The sequence below is a fragment of the Gavia stellata genome, chromosome 1 (genome assembly GCF_030936135.1).
Source record: "Gavia stellata isolate bGavSte3 chromosome 1, bGavSte3.hap2, whole genome shotgun sequence".
In the NCBI taxonomy this organism is placed as follows: Eukaryota; Metazoa; Chordata; class Aves; order Gaviiformes; family Gaviidae; genus Gavia; species Gavia stellata.
The window spans coordinates 96794931-96814921 of NC_082594.1; the positions used below are offsets into that span (position 1 = coordinate 96794931).

The 19991-nt window shown below is 41.5% G+C and overlaps 1 protein-coding gene across 1 annotated transcript in view; it reads left to right on the plus strand.

Moving 5' to 3' along the window:
- Positions 1-1574: 1574 nt before the first annotated feature.
- Positions 1575-19991, plus strand: part of ICOSLG (inducible T cell costimulator ligand) — a 189984-nt gene continuing 171567 nt past the window's right edge. The window contains exon 1 of the mRNA XM_059817977.1: positions 1575-1811. Within this exon, the coding sequence (XP_059673960.1) occupies positions 1575-1811 (237 nt within the window). The remainder of the gene's footprint in view (positions 1812-19991) is intronic.

Below are 19991 nucleotides of genomic sequence, written 5' to 3' on the forward strand. Positions count from 1 at the left end.
GGTCTAATACAGGGTTGAAATTATTTTGCCACCTACATTTAATCATGGACTTATATGCCCCAATTACTTCACAGGTGCACAAAAATATCGAGATGAATAAAATTCCCTACACATGGTTCAACATCCTTTTCCAACGCTTCCACATGCTGAGTTTTCACCTGTTGTTAGCAATGACTGGTTTTTAAACAAACTACAGTAGGAGATGGAACATTTTGTTGCCAATTATAAGATGAATGAATGACTCCTGAAAACAGGTTGGCCAAGTTACAAGGCACTAGCTGGTAACCACTTTATCAAATAAGAAAATCAATCCACACACACACACACACACAAAAAGAAAAACCAGGAAGAGCAACAACTTGCAATTGCTCTTGGAAATTGCAAGCCTTAAAAGTAAAATCTTCAGGCTCTGTTCCTCTCCCGAGATTAATTTTCATAAAGGTTAAATCAATACCATCAAGGGCAAAAAATGAAAGGTGGACAAAGAATGCCATCACCATTTCTGGCCCTTAGAGTTGCTATGGATCATCTATTTACTGTTTCAACCAGTGAAGGAAAAGTAAGATTGTGAATGTGATAGGAATGTTTAGCAGTCTGTTCTGTTCCCTCAGCACAATAGGATGCCATTTCCCAATGGCCCTGAGATATTACTGCAATGAACTTTATTAATAACAACTAATAATGCACAAAGATGACCTGTCAAGCTACATATATAGGAACATAATATCATATGTCAGAACAGAGGATCACAACTGTTCCTTTCTGCTTTTAAACTCAATGGGATAGCTTAGGATCTGATTCCATGAGTCTGACACCATGCAGGTCTTTGTCTGACTAAAGTATGTTGGAAACTGGGCATTTACTCATAAGGATTTCCTGAGGAGCCCAGAGAAATAAACTTTTCTGTGGTCAAACCTCTCAGTTCTCCCAGAGTGACAGAATGGTTGAGGTTGGAAGGGACCTCTGGAGGTCATCTTGTCCAACTCCCTGCTCAAGCAGGGCCCATTGCCCAGGACCATCTCCAGACAGCTTTTGAATATCTCCAAGGATGGAGACTCCACAACCTCTCTGGGCAACCTATGTCAGTGCTCAGTCATCCTCCCAGTGAAAAAATGTTTCCTGGTGTCCTGATTGAGCCTCTTGTGTTTCAGTCTGTGCCCATTGCCTCTGGTCCTGTCACTGGGCACCATCAAAAAAAGCCTGGCTCTGTCTTCTTCCTTTCAGCTATTTATATACATTTATGAGATCCCCCTGAGCCTTCTGAATTCCAGGCTGAGCAGTGCTAGCTCTCCCACTCTTTGCTCCAGTCCCTTAAACAGCTTTGTGGCCCTTCGACAGACTCTCTCCAGTATGTCCATGTCTCTCTTGTACTGGGGAGCCCAGAACTGGACCCAGCACTCCAGGTGTGGCCTCACCAGTGTTGAATAGAGGGGAAGGATCGCCTCTCTCCACCTGCTGGCTCTTGGCAAATGGCAATTTTGCATCGACATTTTCTGTTCCAAGTGTTAAAATTAATTTGGAGGGTCTTGGTATCTCCTACTCCTGGGGAAATGTGCAAAAGTGAGATATCAGCAATGAACAGCGGTGAGCAGTGTTGGGGCCGGGGACATCAGAAACCTGACTTTGTGGAACCTCTGGAAGAAATGAGAAGGCACATTGTTGCCAGCAGCTCCATCACAGCCATCGAGGCGCTGTTGACTGCGGAAGCTGATGGTCTGCCTCACACCCTGTGCATGATTGTGCTAGAGTTCTCAAGCAATCCTTACAGTGTTCATTTAGGGGATTCATATTTTGCTTCCAAAATGGTTTGGGTTTGTTTCTTTTTTAATTTTGCCACTCTTTTTTAAATTTATCAGGAAAGCCAAAGGAAAGATCATTATTACCTAAATCTCTCCTTCCTATGGTATCTTTTTAAAAATTGCTTGGACAGGAGGGAATATGTTTTTATATATACTTAATATATAGGAAGATTATAAAAAGCACTAACAACTTCAGCACAGGGAATTTTCAGGCAAATTAATGACTAGCTGAGGTTAATGGCCCTCAGCGTCACATTGGCCCATCAACTCTCCCAGTCAGTCATTAATTCCCAGGAAATGCCTTGTACCTTGATTGTTATTGCATTAAATTCAAGTTAAAGGCTTGACTTAATGTTTAGCCACTATAAAGTAAAACACAAGGAAGTGTTCCCACTGGACATATTCACCGTCAAATATGTTTTTATTTACCTTACTTTCTATAGGTATTTAAATAGAGGAATTGAATACTAATTTACCAATTTGCTTTGGTTTTACTGCTCATAATAGTACTCAAAAAATCCTCCATACACCTTTGTCATTTGTTTAATATTTCACTAAAGGTGTCTTATCTGAGTTCAGATATGACTGAATGTGCAAACTATAGACATGACTATATTTAATGATAAGATGAAGAAATTAAAAATTGATCAGAACTAGTTTTGTTGTATCTAATTAGTATCATACTAGTTTTATTATCGCAGAAAAAAGAGACTATGATTATCCATAAGTTCCAGCAGAAAGTGAAAAATCAATGACTGTTTTGGCCCCAAACCAATTGAAAGGTGGAAAACTGATGATGCCAGTTGTTCTTGTGAAATTTCTGCCATCATGACGTCCCTCACAGGGAAAAATGCTGTGGACAGGATTTTTTTTCTGCCGTGTTCTGATAAACCTGAGTTGGATTTAAAAAAGCAAACACCACCAACAAAAAAGCAAACCAAAAAACCCCATCTGGATTTAGAGTGAATTCTGGTCTAAAATCATGGTTTCTAGCAATGCTGAAAATGTTCTAGTTTTTTTTTTCTTGAGTCATTTTACATGTTACTTAATTACTCTCCAGATGTGCTCAGCCACATTTTTAAACACAGCCAGTTCACTTTCCTTCAACACATGAAGAGAACAAATGAAAAAAACCCCTTACTTTCTTCAATATTACACTCAAACTGTCGGTGTTTCCATTTCATTCAATGGCCAAATAATGTAGTCTTTCCACTGTGGAAAATAGTTGCACATGTGCTGAAAAAATATGTTTCTGAAACGTACTTTAACATTTCATAGACAAACCTAGTTTCTGGTGCCACTTCGTTAAAGCTAACAGAGTTATGATGGGGATAAATCTGACTTACTGTAATGTGACTGTATACTAAAGTGAGGTTTGATTAGATGTGTACATAAAAGCACATCAGAATCACTACTAGATTTCTGCATTAAGTTTTCAGGGGTCTGGCAAATGTCATGCAGCCACTGTCATGCATTGTTCAAGACAGTATACACTCAAAAGTCCTTGGGATGTGAGATGATGCTAAGTTAGACCAAAATATGAGACAAAAGCTGCTTATACAGGGATTCAGACAACTTAGTCTATATTTTCACTGATACTCACCTGATGAGTGACTTGGTATAAGTCACCTGAACCATCTTTGCATCAGTTTGGCCAGACCGTAAAATGAGAAAAATGCTCATAAGGTAAAGAGAGAGAGAGGAAAAAAAGGTTATTGTCACTTTGAATTTGATACTCCACACTGGCAGTCCTGCCAATGCAATGCTTGTAGTGTAATTCTGCCCTACAATCAATTCCCCATTCTCTAGCATCAGGGGCTGGGACAAGTTACGCACTGGGGTCGTGCAGGTGTTGGAAGCACAGTGCAGAGACACCCACACTGTTCATCCATAGTTGGCTTTGAGTTGGAGCCAAGAAGGCTAGCTAGAACCCAAGTGGTTCATGCAGAGCCGCTGGCCATCTCTTCACCCAGCTATAGACGATCTGGATTACTCACCTCACATAATAGATAGCTGGCTGCAACGGTAATGTGGTAAAATCTCCCAAACAGCCCAGTCCGGCACTGTTAAAACATACACAAAATGTAGTCAGCCTATGCTCATCCCACCCCCGCAGGAGGGGAACTAGGAGGAAAAGCCACAGAGAATGAAGAAGAAGAGGAAAAGTGGCAGGCATCCTGAATCAAGATGATTTGCAGCCACAGTGAGCCCTCCTGCACAGGTCTGCCGGCAGCTTGGGCAGATTTCAGTGCATTGGTCCACCGTCTGGCTCTCGTGTGGACAGCACCGTCGTAGCTGGGAAGAGCACTTGGACTGCATGTGCACCAAGTAGTAGCTTCAGAGATGATGCATAAATGTGAAGTACCTTTTAAAAATCGGCAATTTTGCATCTGCTTTCCTGACTGAATAATCTCACCATACGGGACAAAACTGCTTTAAATTCTCCATTCTTGAAAGCAGTGTTTCTTGCCTTTTCCTGATGAAACCTTTGAGATGTACTGGCTAATCTGTCAGGACATTTACATTACTGGTGTCAGCTGTGCCTCTGTACAAAGCTGCCAACTCTGCTTTGGAGGTGTCACCTTCCCCTTCCTCAGTTGGTTGTTCTTCCCCCACCTTCAGTACCATCCTTATCACCGTGCCTTTGCTTGGCTAGGGGACATCATCATGGACATGCATCACACCATGGCCTGGAGCAGAGGAGAGGCGGTGGCTTTGCACCACGTTGTGAGCCACAGGCTGTCCTGAAGGACCCGGGTAAGCACCCCTCAGGAGACACGCGTCCCTGGCTGCGTGTCTGTCGCAGCCTTGCTCCACTCAGCAGACGCACCAGGTCCTGTACCAGAGCCAGCAGCTGGTCCTTGCAGGGGGCTCTGAAGCAGGACAGGGTCCTGGTATTGCAGATGTGCAACAAGATGTGGAAGCAAAGAAGGTTTGGGAATAGAGGGTACAGGAGAGGCACAGAGGAGAAAGTTTCTAGTGAGAGTGGGGAACAAGTTGACAACAGGGGAACATGGGTCTTGTTTGAAGAAATGCGGTGAATGCAACCGGTCATCACAGCTCTCACCACCTTCAATTTTTGGAATTGGTTTGCAGTGGGAAAAAGCGGGCCTGTACTGGGAGCTAAACCATCATTTCCTTCCTATTTCAGACTCTGCCTTTTGTGGTGATGGAAGCAACCTTCCAGACATCAGCTGAACAGGAGACCGGCGTGGGGAATTATGCCCAGCTCTTCAGACAGCCTGAAGCGAGGGCTCTCTGCATGGTTGTAAGCTGATCCCACTCATCTCAGTAGGGTGTTCAGGCTGAAGGCTAATGATGATAATTGAAATGTCGACGTTAGCTATTTAATTGCCCAGCAAACAAATATCATTCATCTCTATAGCTTTTTTATATTTATAAAAAGAAAGTTTTCGTCTACTGTGGTGTGTAGATGCAGTGTCAACCAATTGCTAAAACTGCTACAGATCTTCACCTCAAAACTGTGTCTGAATCAAGGTATTGCTTAGTTTGTATTAAAAAAATCTTCCACTTTCCTATAGATACCTCAAATGTAAACATTTCATAGCTGCTAAAATTGCTTGCTACCCCCCTAGCCAGCTGCAAAAGTATTCACATTTAATATTTTTCAACATTGGTTATTATTTGTTAAAATATTATATAAGAATTTTTAATAATGTATCATATAATAATTTATTTTATGACAATGTCTACAATTTATTGAACTTTTCCCCAGTACATATAATGGTGTCAAACCAGAAATTGAAAAACAGGAGGCACTCTGAGGTAGGTTGCATTGAAGCTAATAAAAGCTAATAACAATAATAAACAAACAGCACAGCTACTCTCTGAAGGCACTGGGTTGCATAGGGAGCAATGAAAAAAAGCCGTGTGTGAGAGCCTGTCTCGTAATTCTCTAGTTTCTCTTAACATCAGCCATGGCCAATGTGTTGCAGGATTTTTCAAACCTGTGTCTAATTAAAGCATAGTCCTAGCTGAACCAAAATGGGGAGATTATTTATCAGGGGCCGCAGGGCACCATGACCATCTGATCTTCCCACTTTGGGAGACCAAACCCTGCGCCAGAGGGGTGAAACAATGGCAGGGCTAGCGGTGCGCTGAAGGGCCATGCACCAGCAGCACGTCCCTGCCATCGCCTGGGGGTCCCTTTCGGCTCGGGGAGGTCCATGCGCTTTAGGAGACGCCTGTTGCAAGCGCAGCTCTGGCACAGTGAGGTGCTGCATCTTACCGCCTGTTTTGAAGCCAGGCTGCTGTGATGCCTCCAGGAGTCTCATCTTCAGCATCTCACCTGGGACCACAACTCCGTATCCCACCGACCCCGACAGCTGTGATGGGAGCTGACGGGCTGCAGGTGGGACTGGCTGTCCTTCTTCCTTTTAGCTCAGGAAGGAGATCGCTGCCACGTGAGTCATGCTTGCAACCATTTTATTAATACAATTTAAAAACAACAGCTACCACAACTCATTCACCTCCCCCCCCACTCCATTCAGTAACACACCATCAGACACCTTTCGCACCTTCCCTCTCATTTCATCCATTCTAAGTTTTTCCAAAAGATCAAAAGCTGGTAACACTGCTGGCCCAGTCATATTTTCCTCTTGTCAGCTAGTACTATTTACTTAGTAGACATACAGGATTATATCTGCTCTTCTTTTTTTGTTTCAAATGAAGCTTTGCTAAATACAGCCTGAAATTGCAAATAACTTGCTGTGAAGCTATAGTAAGCAGTTCAAAAGAGCATTCTGGCAGTAAAATTATTTTTAGCCAATTACGTTCTCTATCTCTGTCTCTCTTATCATCGCCACTGCTCTTTAAGCAAGCTGCTTGTTAACATTTTAGAAGTAGCTCACAGAGGCCTTGATGTGGTTTAATGTGCTCTTTGCCTTCTAAGGACTCTGCCTGCAAGTTTTGTTTGCATACATCTCTTGTTAGGCTAGGTCATGCAACACCATGGTACTGTACAGCTCGCCCGATAGCCTAATACACATTGTTATATAGTTTTCAATTATGGTTTTTAGCCTGTGTCCTGCAGCCCATTACTGGGTGCCCACCTTTTTTAATATTAACAATCAACCAACACCTAGGCGAGGACTTTCTGAGGATGCCAACACAGATGGTTGAAATCTACTTTGACAGATTATCTTGAACGGCGAGTTTGTCTTCTAGGATCCACTAAATGAAAAAAAAAATTATAACTTGTGTTCTTTTTAGGTGCCTGATACTCTCACTTTATTTGGCCTCCTGAGTTGCTTCTCTGTACCACAGCGCTGCCTGAAACTTCCTCACACTGTGCTGTGCTTTGGCAAGACCCAAGATTGATAGTGAAGCTTAGCCCACAGTGCCTGTGCACGGGGAGTCCACTTCCCCAGGGAAATTCAGTTCCATCCACAATCTCTTTTCAGACGTTCATATTTACACAAAGGCAACCTTCATGCTCCCAACTCTATTCGATCTTTCATGTTGTCCCTCCACACAGCTTAGCTCCTTTTTACTCAAATCCTCCCCAGATTCACTTCCATTGTGCATTGTAGATGCAGTCCCTTGACATAATGAACTCTCTTACAGCTGTAGAAATTATTGTTGAATTTTTGGTTCTGTTTACAATGTCAGGATTAACTGTTACCCAGCTGGTCATCTGAGCAGGAAGAACTACCTAATGGGCTCATTTGCTGCTGCCTGGTGCATGGGAGACGTGAGAGATTTCTGCAGGGCAGCCGGGCAGCACCATGGCTTGGTAGGTTGAGAATGAAAAACTCCGGTTGCTACCGTTCCTGATTAAATGCCACCTCTGCCTTACAAATATATAAATGAGAAAATATGCTGATACGTATTCCAGGAATATGAATATTAGACTAAAAAAAATAAACTGAAGGCTGAAGTGGAAGTTTGTACAGGCGATCATGATTACTAAAATGGAAACATAATTTCTCTATCTATGCATCGTTAAATAGGTTTCTGTTCCGTATAATTGGTCTGAGAAGTGAAACAGAGTTTCTTGCTAGAATATCTGTTTTCATATATGTATTACAGGAATTCCATTTAATCTTTCCCTATTTGTAAGACTTCATAGACTGGATACAAATTGTAACTTTTGAGTAAGTGCTCCTTTTAGTGCCATACCAGTGTCATGTTCTGCTAACTATGAACTAAGACACTTCATGATGATGCTGAGGGTGCAACAACTTCCATCATTGCATGCAGTATTGGAAAAGCACAGGGTGTCCTGCATTTTAGGGTACCAAAGTGTTTGTCTTCTAAAGATCTTTTCCAAATGTTGGTTCCTTTTAAAACTTTTTGTGTTCAAAATGTAGCTTTCCAAGTTTGCTCTTGGTTGTCTTCTGTTTTGTTTTAAGGAGAGCAAAAGTTGTCAAATACATTCTCTCAATCTCAGGTGCGGGAAAGCTCTAGTAAATCTTGCCAGCAAGGTACATATAAATTACCACTCATCCTAATTTTCTACCTCTCTGGAACACCAGGAAATCAGTGAAATAAATAGCCACTGATTTTTGTTCCATCATTTCCTTTCCTGGTTCATCCTGTGATCTTCCAGGCCAAGAGTAGGTCCCTGATGCTAAAAAATATAAAACTCCTGCAGTTCTGTACCTGGGTATTAATTCCGGTTCCTAGCTTCTCTTCTGGAGAAAGAGGATTAAATTCTGGCTCCATTGCAGCGAGTCGCAAAACACTTGCCAACCTCCGTAGGGCCAGAATTTCACCCAGAAATTTCACTCCACGCTACCTGTGAAGCTTCTGCCCTGGGGTGTGTAGCACGTCCCCAGCTGGACCTCCGATTGCTGCGCTGCCAGAGCTCCGCGGGACCCCAGCAGGAGGACTCCCAGAATAAGAAGGGCAGGGCATGCCCTTAAGTAATTGTAGTTTTCCAACCAGTAAATGAACATAACTCAGCGAGGTTGCTACAGCAATTCCTTTTGCAACTTCTCTCTTCTTGCCTTTTCTTTAACAAGCTAGACCTCAGTATGGATTTCCACCTGTTTTTTTTTTTTTATTAAAAATGTATCTTCTATCTACTTTTCCAAGTATAAAAATAAGATACAAATACTTGCATACTCCCCAAGATTTAATCTGCTATCTCATATGCTTAGGTCTTTTAGTGCTCTTTAAGGAAAAAAAAGGAGACAGACTTGTTTGTGTTGTATTTTTTTTACTATAAGAAAATGAAATTAAAATATATCTGTATTGAATAATACAATACAGTTGTGTATATATATCTGTTTGTGTGTATGCATATGTATGTGTATATATATACATATATAAACACACACGTGATTGGAGTTTGTATGGCCAAGCATTAAATTGCAGGCTAACTCTCTTGAGATAAAGCTATTTTTTGACCTTTTTTAGCTCAGGATGATACAGCCTTCACATGGCTGTTGAACTGAAGGAATGCAGCAGCAGTGTCAAGTCTGTGTCATGCATACATCATGGGACTTAGAGTGTCGTTCAGTCCACAAGAATAGCTCACTATACACTCTGCACTGAAGAAAAAATAAAATCTGAATGTGACTGGACTGAAGCAGTGATTTTAAAAATCTTTGTGCGTCCAAAACTCAGTTCTTTTGAAGTCATTCCAGCCAAGTATAGTCTCATGGTCATATGCCTCTCACAGTTAACTTCCTCTTTGATAAAGTCATGTAACCTGAAAATGAGATATTCTGTGGTTTAAGAACTCATTCAAAATTTAGGCTGTGCATTGTCAGAGCCGTGTTTTAAATAAAGGATTTTTGAATTCTGAGAAAGCACCAGTTCCTGCGTGCGTCTGCTCATGCTTTCTCTAGGGACAGCAAAGTCCTTTTCAGGAGCATCGCTGAAGCCCAGAGAGAGCCGGGCACTGGCATGGGGGCAGCAACCAGGCATAGACACCCTGAGCCAGACCAGCCATGCCCTGTACCACGGCCCTTTTTTCACTCCCACTCTGTCCACCAAGACTGCAAGCGAAACACATTTACAAATAACAGAATTTGCTGTACCATGCGATTAGTTAAACTCTTTTTTAAAAACATGTGGGCTGGCCCCCTCTCCACCACAAGCGTTATAAATAACTTGCTTCCTGGCTGTTGTGTTGACAAACTGAACTCCTTCCACCACCTCCGCCACCCCCACTTTCTCCCTTCACAAACACATGCTACTTCTCCCAGGACTTCAAAGTTTATTTCTCAAACACTTTGGGGGGGGCAGGCAGGAGGGAGGAAAGAGGAATAAGTGCGTTCACATAGGTCAAAAACATCAATTAAAACCAAATCCTTTCTTGCATGCTGGAACACACAGGAACTAAGCCCCAACCAGATTTGAAAGTAACACAAAATATTAGCACAGAGATACTCTGCAAAGGTTAGAAACCTTGAACTTCAGAAATCCTGCAGTACTTTTTAGGTGACACTGAAGTAGACTGAAATCCACCCAGGTGCTGCACAGAAGTAACACTTCCAGCCTGCGTCTGCCTTAGCTGTCTCAGTGATGCTCATTTAAACTCCTGTTCCAAGGCTTTATGCTCCTAATTAAGGCCAGTTAATGAGTGACCTTGTGGAAGTCCCTCTTCAGTGCCAATGATTCGATCAGCAGCATATTGGAAAGTAAAATATTCCCCCATTTGAATGCAAAAGCTTTACTTCATGCTGCATACACAAACATAAAATACCTTCTAGCCAGTGCTTCATGTCCAGTGCTTTATGCACAGGGCTGAAGCGTTCTTTCTGCATCGGAGTCATTAAGATCCAGAAATAACTAACGAGAAGTTCCAAGTGACCCACCGTAAGCATGCAGCAAGTTAAGTGAACAAACTTAGTGGTGAGGAGGTATCTCTGTCTCGTTCGGGAGTCTCCCAAATGCTGACTTGTTTTTTACTTATACGAAGCATCTGATGTCACTTTTCTGTGTGGGTGGAAAATGCTGTACAAAGGTTAAACAAGTTCTTTCATCCTTGCCTAAGAAAGTAAGCTCGTATTCCATTTCCAGTAACTAAGTGCATTACTATAACAGGTTGGGGATTTACTTTATGCATATGTGTGTACCTCTGGTGACTAACTGGCCATGTGTTCTCTTCCTTCCTCTTAATCTTGCTCAAATTATTGCTTAATCTGAATGGTCTTTTGGCCTGAGTTTACAAAGGTAGTGCAGCCAACATTTCCAGCTATCAGTAAGTAGGCTTCATAGCACAGGACCACAGAACCTGTACCTGCTCTGCATGCTACAGAAAGGAGCTTTGTAGAAATTAAAGCGTAAAGACTTACGTCCCATGAAATAGCCTATTTCTTCAGCCGAGTACTTAAACAGAGAGTCTTCACTGAGTACAGCATAGGAGCATGCATTTGCATTTAAGCATAGGAAAAATCCCACTGGCGGTAGCTTAATACTAAGCAACTGATTATGAGTTTTGTTAGATGGAGGCCTATAAAAAGCTGGAATCGGTGGAGTTACCTCAATGGATATAACACACCAGGACTGTCAAAAAGCCTTTGATAAAGTTTTTTTTCCAGAAAGTCTGTTTCATACACATGGCAGACTGGGATGCCGGAGAAACCCTCCCCATGTCTGAGATATGAAGGCCATGAACAAGTTGCACTCAGTGATGCGGCTGAAGGTTAAGGAGCTTTACACAAGTCATTTTTTGCTGGCGTAGTTCCTGTACCGCAGGAGGGTAGGTGTATCAGCACAGAGATCATCACAGCTACCTAGTGGAGGCTGTGCAAACCAGGAGGGCTCGCAGCCTCCTACACTACCTACTGCTGCCAGCTTCACCTGAGCTAACAAGTTCAAAGGCAGCTCAGATGTGCCTGCATGAGCTCCGGTAACAGCTCCGCACTAACAACTGGAGCACGGTATAGAGGCGTGAAATGGAGAGTAAGAACAACCAACCTAGATGGCCGGGCAGAAACTGAGGCAGGGTGTCTCATGTCTTCTAGCAGGGCTGTTGGTGGGAATGAACCCAAGAAAGGGCTATGTGGTTATATGGCAGCATCTGCAGAAAACATACACACACACCCACACACACACAGACCCACACACCAAGTATTGGCCAAAACTGAGGAAAAACACAGGGAGGATCCTGACAAGGCCAAGTGAATGGCAGCCCAGTACATGCTGATAAGTAAAAAGCAGCGACCACTAGTAGAAGCGATTGGAAAGTCACAGACACTTTATTGACTTATAAACTGTGACACTCTGGAAGAGGGATGGATCACTCCTGATGACAGCTCTGTGGGAAAGCTTCTGTAGAGTATGTCATCTGTGCAAAAAATAAAAAGGCAAATGATGTATTATGAGGCATAAGAAACAGGGTGGAAAATACATTATAAACAGCATAATGTGATAGGTAGATGAATAATACACTGCCAACTGGGATGCTGCATTCAGTTTTGGTCAGTGCTTTTGTAGGAGATAATACAGTAACAGAGGGGATTCAGATAAAAAATAATTAAAGTAAATAGAGGAATGAAGAATTTTCTATATGAAAAGATAAAAAGGATTAGGTCCATTTACTTAAAAGACAAAATATGAAGGAATATATTAGATGATGCAATATGATGACTAATACAAATGAAATATCCTGTGCTCCTATTCAACATTTCTCTCATTCAAAAAATGGAAACATTACAAGATAAAAATCCATAAGGAGTCATAAAAGACTGCATTTTTTCACACAACACAAATACAAAATTACTCTCTGGAACTCTTTGTTCTAGCAGGATTAAAATGGACTGAACACTTAGAAAGAAAATTAGAATATGTAAATTCATTAAGTTCAAGAAATATTTTTCAAGAAGTTATATGCACCATCTTTAGACCACACAGATCCTGGTCTGACATCACATGCCAATTGCAGCATACAGTCAGCAGAGGAAAAAGGAAGTACAGGAGGGAGGGTGGCATGAAAATAGTTTTTCTATAACTAGTGGCATTGCTGCTTCAAATATGATATCTCATGCCCTGTTGATATCAGATGCATGAGTCAAAAGTCATTCGTGAAGGTAAGATTCATCCTTTCCCAATGGCAAAACTTCTGGCCCTATCCTTGCATTGCTGTAAGCCAGTGAACTTTAAACTCTGCATGTTTGCATACAGAGAACCCACTGACGATGCAGACCTGAATCGTGTCGGCCCTATGCCTCAGGCCAGAATAGCACCAATGAGAAAATCCACTTCTGATGTGGAGAGGAGAAAACATTTTCCTGACAAATCATTTAAAAGAAAATAATAATACTGAGAGCTATTTGTAACTATTTGGAAAAAACTGAACAAGTCCCAGTAGAGACAGGCTGGCAGGCAGAGTGGAGGAAACACTGCAGAGCTAATTAATTTATTACATAAATCCATGGCTTATCAAGTGATTATCACTCCATATAAATGCCGTGAGCAAAAAAGGAACATTAGAGCTTTCAGCAGCATTGACCAGCGTCCTTTTGGGAGGGAAGGACCGGTGTAGTATCGAACCTCCAGGAACAAGTGACTCATGACATGCTGCATGTATTGGCCAGATTTTTCCAAAACCAGAAGCTCTTCCTTCCCCCTACCTTAAAGAGAGAATAAAACAAAACAAACCCCCAAAAATCCCCAAGCCCACAAACAGTACAATGAGAGAGAGAAAAAAAAATATTTTAAAACCCTGGCCTTCATAACCCAGTTCCTCCTACATGCATTTCCCACAAACTGTCAACATCCCACAGGAATCTACCCACGTTACACATCACAGCACAATGCTCCCAACAAAGGCATCTCAACCCATGATGTTTCAGGCAGCCTTTCAAACCGCCTTCAGTGTATCTAGGTTCACCAGCTCTGTAATTAGGTGTTAAGTTTAAGCAATCCAGGAATTTATGCAGGGAGATACTTCTTTGGCTGTTCAGCATGATTTATGCCTGCATGGTCTAGCTGGAATGAGCAAAGGTTCGTCCCGTGAAAAAAACGAGACTTTCCATATCTCTAGTAGGCTTCAGTTCAGTGAAGCACTTAAACGTATGTTCAGGTTCATCCCTATTTAGAATAGCATTTAAACAAGCATAAGTATCTCTGCGGTCCTTTCAGTTCCATGCGACTAAAGCATGCATGTAACTGCTCTCCTAAACAGGCTGTAATTTATAAACAACAACAATAATAACGTTCATCATCATCATCATCATAACAACATCTGCTCTGTTTGGCTTTACATGACAACATCAGACTTCAGAAGTGAACTATGATAAATTATAAGCATAGGTTCTTGCCATAAACAAAGCAGGAAAGATAACATTGTGAATAACGTTGATCTTTGCCAATACAGTTTTCTTTGGTGCATGCCAGAGTGTTGCAGGGTTAAAATGACCATTCAAAATGCCTCTTTGATGGGTGATAAACTCTCAGCAAGTGAATATTCCTGCTGACCCAGGAGAACTGAAGGGTCTGTCATATATTTCATTTCTGTCTCCACCATGAAGGGTTAGGACAACAAAGGTGGAAAAATATCATTCTAGGAGACCAGGAGGCAAGAGACAATATGTGACAAAATGTAAGACAAAAATTACTGGCTCACATCAGCAGCCAGTTCTACAGAGGACTGCATAGCATGTTTTCAGATGTTTTGCTAATCATGACACTGGTACGTGTTGAGAGAAGGGATGTTAATGACTCGTCTCATATTCCCAAATATTTGCCCAGAATGTGAATAACAACAAATTTGGCAACCAATTCTTGAAGTTTCAGCACTTACCATACCTAGCATAACTCACTAATCTAAACATGCATCTGCCTCTGTTTTCACCACACATACCTTAATTGCCACAAAAACTGATTTACATTGTTATCTCTTAGGTGTATTAGATGACTTCCTGTGGCCCCTTCCAACTTTAAGATGAACTTCAGATACACTACAAGCCAGACAACACATTGTAGCTCTACGGCTTCCGATGGACTATTAGGACTCTGATATTCCCTTTATTTTCTTTAATATACCTTCCTATATATTTCAGTTAGCAGTTTTGAGAAAAGTATGAGGCATTAGCATGCAGACCTCAGTAGTGTTCAAGGACACCTGCCACACCGCCGTAGCTTTAGGTGACTATCCAGCCACACTGCAATAAAGAACAATAGTTAGTGCTTACTGTAGTGGCATGTTTTTCCAGGTGAATTTTTGGTTTTCTAAATCTAATCTTTATTCACGCTTTCTTGTCTTTCAAAGAAAAATGTCAACATTCTATTACTGGTTAATTTTCTGCAGTAACTACACTTTTGCAGTTGCAGCTGAAAAAACCAAAATCTTTGCACTTACTATATATGATTATGGGTATAAATACAGATAAATGCATGATAAAATCTATAGGGGCATCTTGATTATGTTCTTTTGCCAGGAAATATTCAAAATGACAAAAGAGCAAATTTAGTGGTCAAAAGACTCGCATATCTCAACTGGTACAAGGTGCAATTTTACCATTTGATCTTTACTGTGACCTTATGCAAACCACAACGTTTCAGGAAATGTTCTGATCTTACTAGTCAGTGATTGTGAAGCAACATTTTAAAAGAGGGTTTTCAGGCATATTACCAGTTTCTTATTCCATGGAAATGCAGGGGAGGAGAAAAAGCACTCTTATCTTACTTAGTCATTCAACACTGGTATTAATGTTACATTCATATATCTAATAATTTTCTGGGTTTTATTTGTATGTTAATATTAATGTAAACCAAATTGAAAGAAAAATCATAAAAGTGAGAATTTTTTATGTCTAAGTCATCACTGAAAAGACAGAATGACAACATCTGGATGTTCTACCAGATGGTCCCAAACCTCTAAGCCTTAATATCTGCCCGAGTGCAGCACCAGACCTCAAGGTTCATGATAAGTGATCGAAATGTGAAACATCTGGTTTGTTATACAGTTACCTCTAACAAAGAAAGCTTGCAACCCCCCCAACTATAAACACTTATTTTTGAAAAAACTGTCATAATTTTTTCATTGCTTAAAGCACTTCTGCAGTATCTTGAAATCAGGGAGGTTGCAATGGGCCCTTGCCCAGCAGACATCCTTTGGGAGGCGTATTTGAGGCCAAATATCTCTGTGTTGGCTTCTTCTAGCTCCACAACATACTTAGTGTTGTGGGTTCCCATCCACTGGGACTTCTGAACTTGCTGGCTCAGTTATTACAGCCTTGCAAGCTGCTGAGCAGGAACACAGGTCTCCTTTCCCCCTTGCACCAGGGGTCTGCAGGCAGCCAGGCTGACGGTGCCTGGCGGGAGGCAGCAATAGGCAGTGCCACTTTTGCAGGCGAGGAGAAGGCAGAAGGCAGGAGGAGAAAGTGGCCAGAGCTTGCTTCCCTTTCTCTTCTGGGCAAGTCAGCCCAGCTTGCTTGCACCCTTCAGCCTTGCTGTAAAATGGTTATTTTAAAAGCTACGTTCATTTGCTTTGCAGGTTTCTCTCCTTCTATGAGGCAAAGAGGAACAAAAGCAAAGAGCTTGGCCCCGCTTGAAGGAGAGGCACCACTTCATTTCCCTATACGTGCAGTTTTCTTCTTGTGTCAGGACACTGCTTGAGGATGTGGCACAGAGGGAGGAAGGGGTAATGTGGATGAGCCCCAGTGTAGTGCATGCCCACGTTACGCCCTGGAGAGATGCAGCAACACCTGATAGACAGATATACTCAGCCCACAGCTTTCCTGTAGTGTGGCCACAGCTCACAGAAACCAGGAGGGGAGGGGACAGGTTTGGCAAAAAGGAAGTACGGGGTTGTCGACCTGTTTTTGTTTGCTTGCTTTTTGTAAAACTCATGGTGACATAAAAAGCCAACATAAATTACAATTACTCATCATATCCACAACTGTTAGGAAGAACTGTTCCTACTTTCAGTCCTAATTATGGTGATAGAAATTTTAGATTCTTTTTTAACACGGTATGAGGGACTGCACAAAATCTGCCCATGCAAACAAGCAATCGCTATAAGGGTGCAAAATGAGATAATTACAGTCTGAAACAAAAGAAAAAATGTTAGTACTCAATTCCATCAATGATAATTAAAACTTACATCTGATAGTGATAACTTAAGCTTCTACTTCAGAACAGAAGCCATTTTGTTCCTTGTTAGTCCTAATTTACATTCCTACAACAGCGCTGGAATAAAAAGACAGACCAGTGACCAAATGGAAAAGTCTGCATAGTCTTGAAGCAAAACATTCTTAGGATTTAAATTCCCTTTGCTGCAATACCAGTTTTATTAGGACCGATCGGCTCTTTGCTTTCATTCAAAACAGGCGCAGAGGCAACCAAGTTCAGGTTCAAGAGTCTCTTGAAAGGCTCTTCAAGCCCACGTGCCTTTCTCTGTCTCTGTGGTGTGAGAGCCGTGGACTCTTCAAGCTCTCCCGTGCTGCTGTGGCACACCAGCTATTGAAAAACTCCGGGGGGAAAGACGAATAGCAAAGCTGCTTGCATTTTTCAGGTGGAGCAAAGTCTATTGTCAACAAAGTCCTCCACAGAAAGCAAAGGAAGAAGGATGATCATCGCCAGAGCAGCGCTGTAGGGTGACGAAGCCCTCGCCCACAGCAGGTAAGGCATCTCTCTTTGGTTAACGCTGACAATGAAACCCCAGGCCTTCATTTTTTTTGCTTTCTTCTGGGAAGGTGTGTTTGGAGGGTTCTCCGTGTAAGCTGGAGCCCTTTGAGGGCATCAGGGTGGGACCAGCTTGTCCCGACCGTGGGTGAGCCAGCAGCCAGACCCTGGGTCTCTGCACCGGCTCCCAGCCCGCCCCGCTTTCGCAAAAGGAAGACAGTCAGGGCTGCGCAACGGGGAAGAAGAAGGTAAAAGGAGGGCTAAGAGCAACTATGAGAAGCAATCTCCAAATGATCACATCTTGATGTATTTATTTACACTTCTTTTCATAAATTCCACCAGCCACGTTCCTAATCCCAAAGATTCTGAAATATGCAGCAGAACAGTTATTTTCCCTGGACTGGGATACGTTCACCAGCCACAAGTCATTACTTGGAAACCCCTTCACAATTAAGCCTTTATTAAAACTTTTCAGGATAAATAGTAGATAAATTTAGACCAGGTTCCCTCCAGTTTTTGCCAGTAGAAACGCAAGCGTTGTGTGTCCTGAGGGACAAGTGATTTATTGCCAATAATTTAACAGAGGGCTTCTCACAAAAATATTCTCCCTTAATCTGTAATAAGCTCCATGTCCCAGGCATCTGTGTTTGTGCACACTCCTAAAGCGGACAGGTGAGAGAATGGGCAATCTGTTTGTCTGGGCTTTTTCCCCCTTTTAAACAAAAACGTTTTTAAAATTAATTCATCCTAAAAAGAAGGCAATACCTTCTCCTTTAATACCATTAACTCTGCAGGAAAACAAATGGCTCCACAGAACATTAGCAGCAATCAAAGGGCAAACAATCTATAGTCAATCAAAATAAACGTAACAGATGACACAAATCTGCTTTCACTTACAGTAAATGAGTGTATATAGATATCTACATGGGTAAATAGTCTTCTCAGAAGTTTCTTCTGGAGAATACTCATAAAACTTGGAAATGCCAAATATATATCTTTATGTCCCATTGTGCTCATAAACTTCATGTACATTTACTGTAAAAGTAACATTGCCACTGATTATTACTGACTGAATGCAAGCCAAATATGTCTTTGAAACAATCACATAAGGAATACATTTGCAATTTTTAAAACAGCTAAAAGTAACCGATCATAGATGTAATTAACCGAAGCCATTTGTTACTGCATTATTCGAACGTCCTGCTACCATGCAAGGTGTACTTTTCTCACAATCCCAGCCACACTCAACCTCTTCTTGCGAGTTCTTTTCCTGCATTGTTCTAGCCTAGCAATCACTCTGCATATTGACGTTTCTGTTCAAATAAGCACGCTTAGAAATGAGGTTCCTTGGCATTTCCAGAACTTCAGCGTGTTTTCAAGTGCACTTCCTAATGCCTTTTGCACTTGAGAAAGCCTCTTGTGTAATTTGAAAGAAGAAATTCTCATGACATGAAACATATGCCTTGTGAAGAATATAGATTTTGCAACGTGTGGCACAATACCCACTCAGAATCTGGTGCTGTTGTAGAGAGGGTCATACGCTTGTTTCTCTTGAATAGAATCAAAGAGTCTCCTAAACCAATAAAGTATTGTACAACAAGGTCAATAATAACAGAACAGGGTTTGAAGAGTTGCAAGCATTAAATAAGACAGTAAGATGGAGATGGTCAAATATGTAAGGTGTATATTTAACTCCAGAGTATTTAAGAAAATTTCAGCCTGGTTTAATTACTTAACAAAGACATTTTAATGCTGCTTTGCAAGAGGTCTTTATCTTACTGAAAATTAGCTTTTCAATAAAATTCTGAATTCTGTTGCCCCTCAAGCCAGATCATTGCAGTAAAACTACATTGATCAAGGAGTGTAACGATTGTCTTTCCCTGCACCTGACATTTCTACCATTTCATTTTTAGTAGGTTTTTCTTTGATTTGCTCAATTATGAGCTGGTTTTATGCCTGAAAGGGTGTATGACAGAACTGAAGGGATGCATACTTAGTGATATTCAGCACAGCTCTAGCACCCTGTTTTTACACCAGCATAAAATCAGTATAATACAGTGACAAATCAGGCCTGTAACAGCTAGTCCTTTGTATCTCAAAAACGTATAGTTACTCTCTGGTTTTTTAGGTACTCTTACTTACTGTCATAGTTGCTCTCATAGACACTTTTTGTTTTTTAATTAAATTTACCGTTCTGTTTTGCCAGTCCCTTACGTCTTGTGAAAGCCTGTGTGATAGCCAGTGTACAGAAGCCTGAATTCACTTAGTTTTGAGAATATTCATCAGACTGTGGGATTTGGTTTTGCAGATTCCCTGTCAGAGGTATCTCACAGCTGTGGCTTACTAATCCCAAATGCTCACATTTTTTCATCATACAGAAGAAAACAAAACTGAATTGATATGTGTAGCATAAGAAAGTTTTTATAAGCCAGATGCAGAAAGACAGTTCTGGCTTCTGGGATGCCTGTGTGTATGTACAGAAAGGATACCTCCCATCATGTCAGGGTTTGACGACTGCTGCCGCAGTGCATCTGACTTTTTCAGCACTGTTTCGACATCTAGGCTGCCATCACAGTTAAAGCTGCAGTTTTGTGATAGCTGTCACATACATTTTCTTTTCAGCTGGCTTCATGTGTTCTAAAATCA